Raw genomic sequence first — 11,059 nt, 5'->3', positions numbered from 1 at the left:
GATTCACAAGCATAATTTCAAAATTTCAATTTCTGATTTTAATTTTCAAAATATAGACATTTCATAATTTCAATTCAACAAATATAGGTTAGTTTATTCACAAACATAATTTCTGATTTCTGATTCAGGAGCAAACTTCCAAACCCTAATTCCAAACCCTGATTTATGATTTCAAAAAATTCCAAACCCTAATTTTTGATTTCAAACAATTCCAAACCCTAATTTCTAATTTCAAACAATTCCAAACCCTAATTTCTGAAACCACAAGCATAATTTCTGATTTGACAATTCAAAACCCTAACATTTTATGATTTCATAATTTCATAACCACACTGATAAAACCCTAACATTCACATTTTCACAAACACACATTCACATTTTCAACTACACATTCACATTTTCACAAACACAATAAATCAATACATAAAATTCAAATTATACAGACAGAGCTAGATGGCATACCACGGAGAGAGAGAGAGAGAGAGAAAGCAGAGACAGAGAGTGAGAGCGAGAGCGAGAGCGATAGTGAGAGTTGAGCAGAGCGAGATCGAGAGCGAAAGAGTGGAAGATCGAGAGCGAGAGCTTGGCTTCACTGAGAGCAGAGGGAGTCTGAGAGCAGAGTCGAAAGGCTCCAAAGTGTAAAAAACGTGATTGCAAATGAGGAAGCTTGGTATTTTATGTGGGGTTTAAAAGCGTGGTTTCAATCCACGATTTCATTAATCAACAGTGAAAGCGCGATTCGAAATAGCGTTTTCTTCACCAAAAAAAAAAAATTTATATGCACAGTGATTCAGAAAAAAATTCCATACCAAAAATGTGATTTGCAACCACGCTTTCTTAATTAAAAGGATGATTTGAAATATCACTTTCACTATTCATCACATCTTGGTGTCCAAACAGTGAAAGCGCGCTTTGTAATAATGCTTTAGCCTAATTTGAAAATTCCGTCTAAACTAGACCTAATTTAAAAATTAAGTTACAAATTAGGCTTAATATGGGAAAAGGCTCTAATTATAGCTTTTGAAAACTTCAAATAATGTGAGTGTAATTTATTCATTTTAAAATTAAAGAAACAAAATAATATGATAGTCGAGGTGTAATAAAATGTCACTTTTGAAGGGTAGTATAGCTGAACTCCACCCTTCCCAATCCTTGGCTTACCCTTTCATAACCCCATAAACCCTCGAACCACATCAACTATGGTGCTAAATCCCGCAACAATTTCGCGTAGAACTCCACTCTTGTTCAAATTCGCGGGCTTCCCTTTCAAACCCATTTCTCGTTTCGCTAACCAGGCCAAAATCCCCCTGAACCCATTTCAAATTGGTGGTTTCAAGAGCTGTTCTTCGTGCAATTCTCGGCCATTGTCTTTGAATTATACTCGTCCGAGTGTGTTTAAAGATTTGGGTTTTGAAAAAACTGGGTATAGACTATTGGGCATTGATCATTTTCGAGTTTCAGCTGTTTCGGATGGTGGGTCTGGTGGGTCTGGTGGGAGGGGAGGGTATGGGAGTTCTGGTGGCGGGAATTCAGGTGATGGTGGTAGCAGCGGCGGTGGTCGGAGTGACTGGTCCTTGCTTTCATGGTAAAGATTGTTTATATTTGTATTTATTTGATTTGTCAAATTAATTTATGTTTCTATTCATGGCAGCATTATGAGCAACGAAGGTAAAGATGCAAATGACGGCACCAAAAAATTAACATGAGGAAAAGAAATCTACTCTTTTGCTCCGCCAAAGCATTTTCTTATCCAAAACATTTTTTTTTTTTTGGTTTTGTGAAGATTTTTCTTTTTTTTTAATGTTTGGTTGCCACCTACTAACCTGCTAGTTGTTATTAGTGGTGGTGGGGCTGGGGCGGTGGCAGTGGTGGCGGCGATGGTAGGATGGTGGTGTTGGTAATGTGGTGGCACTGATAAGATTTTGCTCCGAAAAAATATTTTTTGCCAAAATAAGTTTGTTTTCCATGTACTAAATGTCAGAAAATGCAAAAAATGTTCTCCACAGTGAAGGGAACATTAGCTGACGTTGTCAAAAATGGATTGGAGACCAAATATTTAAAATGAATTTCTTAAGGAAGTTAATAAAACCAGTATGATTCAGGTTGGTTGGCATTTTTGAATGCTTGTCTTTCTATCGAGAGCAAACTTTGAAGTGATTTTTCTCTCAAAAGCAAAATAAAGTCTTATCCCAACTAGTCAGGATCGCAACTATATCCAATGGCATTTTTCAGTTACCACATGCTACATATGCTTCCTTTTTACCTTGAAACATACCACATGCTACTTATGCTTCCTTTTAACCTTGAAACATGTTGATTTGGCATTCTGCATTCTGATACTATGGAGGACCTACTTTGCTTTTGCTAAAATCATGATAATCTGGTTGAAAACAGCTTGAATGTTTGATCGTTTTCCATCATAATTTAAGAACTTGCACTGATTTAGCAACTAAACTGCAAGTCCTTGTGTTGTCACGGCAAGTCTTCATTTTGAGACATGCAGGTGTGAATTCCACATCGTGTGAAAAACTATGTGTTTACATTATATAATCATGTTCTATCACTCATGAAACAAATGACAGTCGAATCTCTGAGGTGATGAAAAAGAGAAAAAAAACCACTTGAACTATGCTTATTTGGTCTGTATAACAGGTACAGAGACTCATAAATTGCATAGAATTGCATAGACTTGTTCTATGCTTGTTATTTGCATTTTGTACCAATTATCAAATGATACAATACATGGTTGCTTGTTGGAACAACTTTAAGAAGCAAAATAAGAAACACATGGCCACATGAATCCTGCCAACACTCCCACACAATGGCGACGCACGCATTACTGTCTTTGTGGATTTTAATCAAACAACCAAAATCCTGTCTTTTTAAAGTCTGCTATCAACCGTGGAAAGCCATCATCATCATAAATAAGCTACCCAGGGATGCCTCTGACATGCTATCGTCATTTTGTCCCACCTCGCATTTGATACAAAGAGAGTTTGCGTTGCAAGTAAGCAATGTAACCCTAGACCCTTGATCTGTAAAAATTGACAAAAGGAGGGTGAAGCCAAGGGATTGGCACATCCTCTAGAAATGTAGATTGTGGGCATTGTCAAGTTTGATTAACTCATTGATTTTCAATGAAGTTGTGATTGGGTGGTGGAAGAAGACTAGTGACTTATGATGGTGATTGAAAGATTAAAAATGTTTCTTGGATCGGATTTGGGATGTGCCTGTTGGAGGAATGGCTTTTCTCACATCTTGGCTTTTCTCCCTTTTGTGGTTCATAGTCGGTTTAAACTGTTGCATTGCAAGTTTCAATCCTTCATTTGGTTTCTATTGCTTAATTTAAACTAATTGATATCTGATATTGCTAATAAATTTCTAGCATGTCATTCTAAGGAAAATCTATGAATTCTCTGTTTGTTGCTTTTCATTTATATTTTCTCTTATTATGAATCAAGCCGATTACATGAACATATGCCCTTTGATTATTTTTTACTAGCATTCTTTGGAAGTTCTTTGTTTTAGAATGCGCCCATTTTTATTTTATTTTCTTTCTCCATTTTTTGTTCATTGATTTGATGGTAATGATAATCTATGCATCCTTTTGGAGCTGCTCTGCTTTAGAATACCTCCACTGTTAGTGGATGGTGGGTTTAGTCCCCCGGATTAGTAGCTCCAGTGGGCTGGATATCCAGTTATTAAAAAAAAGAATACCTCCACTGCTTTATTTACTATTTATTTTTTCCTTGGATTATTTGTTTTTTGATTTGACGGTGTAAAGGGTCAGAAATTAAGGTCAAAATTAAGAATGGACCTAAGTCGGAGGTTGCCACTCTTAGGCGACCATGAATGATTAAAGGAGCCTGGGCCAAAGCCCAAGGGAAGTGGGTCAACAATGGGTCGAAGTAGGTCCGACCCACCAAGAGTCCGAACAAGCTCCATGAAGAAAATTGTATAAGTCAAGTTACGGAAGCAACATTTGCAACAGTCAAGTTGCGGAGGTACTTTATCCGCACTGCTATTTCTAGTATTGTTGGCGCCGCCATTTGAACTTACCACAGGAAATAACCGCTATAGCAAACTACAACTGCCGCAACTAACTTGCAGCGGGAACACTCCCACCAAGGTGATAGCAGCCTTTGGGAGAAGCTTCTCCTCCACAAGTAGAGGCTAATGCTTGGCGCTGATAGCAGGCCCCTAAAGTCATCATTAGCTCGGCGATGATAGCAGGAGCTGAAGCTCACTAGTTTGGTGTTGATAGCAGGCCCTAAAGCTTACTGGTTGGAGCTGATAGCAGGCCCAGAGATACCAGTGTAACGCGACAACCCCGCAAAGATAGGAGTAGGGCAGCCTGAGCGTAAGGGGACTCCCTTTCCATTACCCAAGCCATGAACATGCCTTTGTTGCACATGCAGGACCAATGAAGCCCCCTTAGGCTTGGTATTAAGGCACAACATGGTTGATAACAGGCTTGGTTGTGGCTTTCGCCTTGGGAAACTGGGGATTTTGTGGTTAGGTGGCTAAGGATGGAGGCTTCGTTGAGGTGGATACAAAACATGGCTGATAGCTGGTTATGAAGTACTGAGAATGCTTATCTTGGCTAAGCTAAACTCAGAAGGCAAGTGCAACGGCAAACGTTACCACTGCAAGTGCACTTGCTGAGATTCAAGCTAAAAAGGCAAGTTGCAACGGCAAGCACTCCTGCCCCAAGTGTGCTTGTTGAGGCATCCGTGCCAAACAGATAGTAAATAGTACATGCAGAGGGACACGTGGCACCTTTAGCCTGGTAGTCCAAGGCAAAATATTCCATGTGATTCTTAGGGACACATGTCCTCACTTTATTTAGCCACTTGGTATCCTTTGGTGCCAATGAAAAACCTATAAATAAGACCTATTTCCCAATGTCCAAGAGGAGGATTTTTTAAGATTTAGGAGATGCTACCCATTTGTGCACTGCCATTCTTTGCTTCTTGAACCACTTGTTCCACCCTCACCTAGCTGCTCATTTCTCCAGCCTTCCCAAGTCTGTTGGACCATTACCATTGACATAGTTTTACCTTTCTAATCACTCTCTTAATCACTTTTCACCTCAAACCCCCCCCCCCCTACAAATGGTAATCTCTGCCATTTTATTTCTCTTTTTTCCAATGAATTCTATTTTTTGTTGCGAAAGAAATAATAAATATGATGCAAGAAGGAATTATGGCTTTAGTTCAGATTGTTGTTACTTGTACCTCTCGCAACTTTATGGGGTTGAAAAACGTGTCCTACTTTGTTCCTAACTTGAATTTTTATTTTTTTATTTTAGGTATTTGACTCTTCTTGAGAAGCACCCTGTGTTGACGAAGGCTGTGACATCTGCGTTTCTGACTTTCATTGGAGATCTAATCTGTCAGGTAGGCTTTTCCCTGTAACTTAAACTGTGTAAGTCTTTTCTTTCCTTTTCCCTGCCTTGATGGTTCATTTTTCAAATATATTATTTCAAGAATCTTATATATCTCTCTTCATGTTTTCAGTTTCAAGAGGTTTACACATCACATGAATTTTGATGGATATATAGTGATGTTAGGTTCTTTTTCAATTTCTGTTTGATCTTTGCATTTACACATTCTTCAGTTCATCTACAGACATTGGTGAGAAACCAATTGTTGGATATTGGAAGAACACTGTAATGGATGCTTTCTCTCTCTTTTCTTATTCTCTACCTCTTTTACCATTACCCTTCCTCTTCTACTTCTTCTGTCTCTTGTTCTTCTCCTTCTAGAGACTTTGCTCCACTCATGGCTGTTGGGAAGGTTATGAGCTCTCTTCAGAATACTATTTGGCATTCTTAGCGTCATGGAAGCTTATTATCTCTCTTCAGAATACTATTTGGCATTCTCTCTCTTCATGTTTTCAGTTTCAAGAGCTTTACATATCACATGAATTTTGATGGATATATAGTGACATTAGGTTCTTTTTCAATTTCTGTTTGATCTTTGCATTTACACATTCTTCAGTTCATCTACAGAGATAGGTGACAAACCAATTGTTGGATATTGGAAGAACCCTGTAATGGATGCCTTCTTCTCTCTTTTTTCTTGTTCTCTACCTCTTTCACCATTCCCCTTCCTCTTCTACTGCTTCTGTCTCTTGTTCTTCTCCTCCTTCTAGACGCCTTTGCTCCACTCATGGCTGTTGGGAAGCTTATGAGCTCTCCTCAGAACACTATTTGGCATTCTTAGCATCATGGGAGGTTGCATTTGACCTACAGTGGTGGTCCTTTGCTTGATGCTGGTCCTCTTTTGGTATATTTCATATTGCTTCCACATTATAATCATCTCTAATCCTCCTACATCCATGGTCCTTGGTTTCCTTGATGCTTAGGGTGTTTGCTTTATATGGTTTAAAACATTTTTTCTTTTTAAATCTATTTTTTGTCATACACAACAGGTTTGGGTAAATCTCAACCATTCTGTATTTTGACTAAATACCTACATATAAGTTTTTCTTGGGAATAATTTCAGCATATTTTAGCGTGTTCCATTCAGTTTTTTTTAGCTTTTTATGCTTAATTGAGCAATGATCTATGTTTTACTAGCATAAAGTTCTCCATAATTTTTGTAGAAAAAGCATCATTGCAACCCTAGGGCTGCATTAGAAAAGAAGCTACTGCTTTCAGTATAGACTATCCCCGGCATGGACTATCCCTGACATTGTGAGTAATTGAGTCTGGTATCTGTATTTCTAAATTTGATCTACGTCATTGAAATGATGAGCTAGAAGTCCAAAATAGATGCTACTGCATGAGTCCAAGCCTCTATAAATAGAATGATCTACTACTCCTACATCAGATTTGGAATGCCCCATATTCTGGAGCTCTATGTTATCTCAGAGACCCTAACGCTGTGTTTGGTTGGAGGATTTGGGAAGGAATTTGGAAAGGGCAAAGAAAAAGATAAGTGAAATGTGAATAAAACATGCCTATATTTCATCTAGTTTCATACACTTTTTCCCTTTTCTTTTCCAAATTCCCTCCCAAATCCTCCAACCAAACACAGCATAAGGCTTTCCATTGCCTCTCTCTCTCTCTCTCTCTATATATATATATATATGGGCTGCTTCATCTCTCACCTAGATACCCCCCTTGTCTCCAGTGCCATTGAAGTGTCTTGTCACTATCTGGTAGGCGGGCTGTATTTTCTATAGCTTTTTCCTTCAAGGAAATATGAGTTTTGGGTTTTCACAACCTTTCTGAGTACACACAACTGGATTAGTCAAGTCACTCGTTGTATTTGTTTCCGATTATTATTCTATTGTTTACCTCAATGAATTGTTGGCTGGTATGGCCGTATTTGGTTTCAAATAAATTATAGTATTTTTACATTTTTCATTTATTACATTGATTGGACCATATTTGGTTAGAATCCATGCCACTTATAGTTTTATTATTTATACGGCCTAATTGGAACATATAAGCAAAAACAAAACAAAAAAAAAGATTACATATGTACTTGCAAGATGATGCTACCATACTCCGACTGTTAAGGTATAAGTACAACATGTGCTATGTCATATTGATGTTATTGTTTCATCACATGGACAAATAGAATCTTTAAAATCTGATTACTTAGCTTGCTTTCAATTTGCAGACAAGTCTTTGCCAGTAGTAAGGAGGAAACTGTTTTGGATAATGGATTTGAATTGGATTGTGTTTGCTGTGCTTCGCAGTTTACTTTTACCTACTGTAGTTTGATGTGTTAACAACTTTGAGCACAATCTTACTTTAAAAATGTGACTCAGGTTATGATTGATCAAGTGCCATCACTAGACCTGAAGAGGACGTTTTTATTCACTCTGTTGGGGCTGGTTTTGGTGGGTCCCACATTGCATTTCTGGTAATGGCTACAGATTCCTTATTACTTTATCCTATGTTTCCCTCTAAAGTTGGAAGAAGCTGTTTTCAATCTGTGATTCTCCAGAAGGGTGTTTTAACCATTCCTGATGTGGACTGAATTTAAAAAATAAATATTTTTATTTTATTGTTTTGAAATTTATAGTTGATTAGGAATTTTTTAATTTAGTATAGAATATCATAGAATTATTAAGTTATTTGGTTTCTTGATTTGATATGATACAATTTTCCTACTTTATTAGTTTTGATTTTATTTCTAATTTTATTAGTTTCTTGTTCAACAAGAATTAGGTTTGTTATAGATAAAGATGTAAGCCTTAGGGCGAAGGAAGCTTTTGATGACTAATAACATTGTGAGTTGATATACTCTTATGTTCCAACTTTGGGTATTATGTGAGAATCAACCATTGTTGAGCCTTTATTCTCGGTATTCTTTGTGAATCAACGAGTCTAGAGAATAATCTTACTTTCGGTATTCTTATTTGAATCAACGGATTTTGGAATTGTTATTATTTCGCATTTCGCACTGCATCAATTCCAATATATTTTTTCTTCAGCTCTGCGTTTTTTTCCTTAAAATTTCTTACTTTGTTTAGCTCGATGTAAATATTTTTACTTCTTTTTTTGGGTTATGAGTTGTCAAACCTTCACATGGGCCAATTATTGGGTATTATGGATCAATGGGCATGACCTCCATACTTGACAACCTTAACATGGTCCAATTATTGGGTGTTCTGGATCAATGAACATGATCTCCAACTCTACTGATTGAAAACCTAGTAATGTCACATAGAAAAATGTTACTCACCAGTCACCATCACCCCACTCACCAGCCCCTTTGCATTCTCATTTGTTTGTATAATATTTGGATCCGTGGATTGTCTTTTGTACCCTAGTTAACCTAACCTGACTTGCTTTTAGGTATTTGTCTTTGAGTAAACTGGTCACATTGCCTGGTGCATCAGGTGCTTTCTTGCGGCTTCTACTTGACCAGGTGACTTCTTATCTGCTTTTAATCTTTCCTGCTATGCAACTAAACGTTGGTTAATCTACTTGGCATTAACATAATACTTTCATTAATAAAGTTATTTTGACCTGAACTTAATGCAGTTTCTTTTTTCTCCTCTATTCATTGGACTTTTCCTATCTACGCTGGTAACTCTTGAGGGGAGGCCGTCGCAAGTGGTGCCAAAGCTTCAACAAGTAATTCTAAATGCTTATTCTACCTTTTATCTTTAACAGTCCATTTGGATTAGTGATTTGGTGAGAAATGATAAGAAATAAAGAGAAAGAGAACTTTATGATTTTGATCCGGACACCCCGGTACCAATAAAAATAAAAATAAAAAAGAACTTTATGATTTTATAGGTTTCATTTCTCACCAAAAGTGAGTGAGATTTGATGAAAAACAAACTGATTGGTTGTATATTTTTTATGATACCGAGATTGCCCATTAAAATATAAAGAAAAAAAAATTCCACCCATATCCCTATATCTTATACTTTGCTTTCTTACTCATCTAAACATGATAGTGAGAAATCATAGGCATTTTTTTTCTTCTCTTATCCTGCTATCCAAACGGAGTGAATTGACATTTAACTCTTGAAAACATGTTATTAGAAGTAATTTGTCTTCTTTCCAAGTTAAAATTTTTCATGTTAATGATGATCTCCCATTTTGTAGGAGTGGTTCTCTGCTGTCCTTGCAAATTGGCAATTGTGGATACCTTTTCAATTTCTCAACTTCCGATTTGTACCACAGCAATTTCAGGTTTGGATGGCATATATTTTGTAATTATAAGAATTTTGTTCTACAAATTTATGTAGCTGACCCCAATTGATTAAGACACATGATTTGTTTCGTTATCCTCTATTGTTTTTACCTTACAGTATAAAATTTCCAACTCTTCATTCGTGGTTTACCATTTCAGGTCCTTGCTGCTAATGTTATTGCTTTGGTATGGAATGTAATTCTCTCGTACAAAGCTCACAAAGAGGTGCTCCCAAAATAGGTATGTTTTTAGAAGAAGGAACTGAAAATTTTATACCAACTATTTGGAATTGGACAATTAGATTATACATAGATGCCATGTTTAAGTTGAATGGTGTATGGATATGCAAATTAGACAACCATGGATTGAAAAGAGATGATATAGTAGAGTAAGGGAAAAATACCCATATGGCAAATTCACAAAAGCTCTCATGAAACTATAAAACCTTATTTTATTGTTGTTATTATTATGATTGTTCTTTGGGTTAAAATTGGAGCTGAACTTAAATTTTGCAACAGCCAAGACAGAACCATTTTTGTTTTGAGCCTTACATTTTTTATGAAAAAAGAAGCAAACGATGAGCAAAAGAGAAATTGGAGAAGGGAAATCAATAGTTTGCGATGAATGCCTAAATTGCATAACTAATAATTATGATGATTTATGTAGGCTAATATGCATTCCGTTGATGTCGATTACTTCTGAATATGTTTGATTGTGTTTGCTAATGATTGGGTTTTTAATTTTTATTGTAGGTATTAACTTGGCATGGAAATTATGAGATTTTGGAGAGGTTTAGGATCAAGAAAGAGGGGGAACAAAGTCATTGGATCATTCAAGTATAGAGTGCTCTTGCAATCTTTTAATGCTGTGGATTTATTAGATAATTACTAGTGTTTCAAGCCGAGATGTCTCTTTTCCAATTAAACAAAGTTTTAGCACTCTGTTTGGATTGTGGAGGTTAAAAACGAAAACAGATGATTGTGGTAACGTATTTAGGTGAGAAACAAGAAGAAATTATGGTGTTTTCTCACTATCATGTTTGGATGAGTAAGAAAACAAAATATGTGATGTAGGAATGTGGGTGATGTGCGATCTTGGTATTATAAATGTTACACAACCAATCAGCTAATTTCTTATCAAATCTTATCATTTTTTGTGAGAAACAATACTGATAAAAAGTCTTTCTTTTCCTCCATTTGTTTTTTTTTTCTTTCTACTTTTTATTTAACTTATAAACGAAACGTACGAAAAGAGGCTTTTTTTTTTCAATCATTTCTTACCAAAAGGTTACAAGTATTTCTTAATGTAAATACATGTAATAGCCCTCATTGTTAACATCTTTCATCTCACGTTGTTTTGTGAATAGATTACTGTTTTTCTTGCTTCATTCA

The 11,059-nt window shown here is 36.4% G+C and overlaps 1 protein-coding gene across 1 annotated transcript; it reads left to right on the top strand.

Moving 5' to 3' along the window:
• Positions 1-1,084: 1,084 nt before the first annotated feature.
• Positions 1,085-10,809, top strand: LOC114313543 (Peroxisomal membrane 22 kDa (Mpv17/PMP22) family protein). The gene is made up of 8 exons (XM_028259915.2): positions 1,085-1,585; positions 5,312-5,399; positions 7,786-7,880; positions 8,819-8,891; positions 9,008-9,100; positions 9,581-9,667; positions 9,828-9,908; positions 10,421-10,809. The coding sequence occupies exons 1-7, from the start codon at positions 1,200-1,202 to the stop codon at positions 9,906-9,908; spliced, it is 903 nt and encodes a 300-aa protein (XP_028115716.1). The 5' UTR covers positions 1,085-1,199; the 3' UTR covers positions 10,421-10,809.
• The last annotated feature ends 250 nt before the right edge of the window (positions 10,810-11,059 follow it).

This window comes from Camellia sinensis, chromosome 12 (assembly GCF_055761805.1).
Source record: "Camellia sinensis isolate YWXY chromosome 12, ASM5576180v1, whole genome shotgun sequence".
Taxonomy (NCBI): Eukaryota; Viridiplantae; Streptophyta; class Magnoliopsida; order Ericales; family Theaceae; genus Camellia; species Camellia sinensis.
Note: the sequence above shows the minus strand (reverse complement) of the source record. Positions and strands in the feature narration are given on the sequence as shown.

Excerpts from the sequence above, each read along its gene's own strand:
- LOC114313543 (XM_028259915.2), top strand. The coding sequence starts at position 1,200 with ATGGTGCTAAATCCCGCAACAATTTCGCGTAGAACTCCACTCTTGTTC. Across the intron at positions 1,586-5,311 it reads GACTGGTCCTTGCTTTCATG|GTATTTGACTCTTCTTGAGA; the intron begins GTAAAGATTGTT and ends TTTTTATTTTAG. Across the intron at positions 7,881-8,818 it reads GGTCCCACATTGCATTTCTG|GTATTTGTCTTTGAGTAAAC; the intron begins GTAATGGCTACA and ends ACTTGCTTTTAG.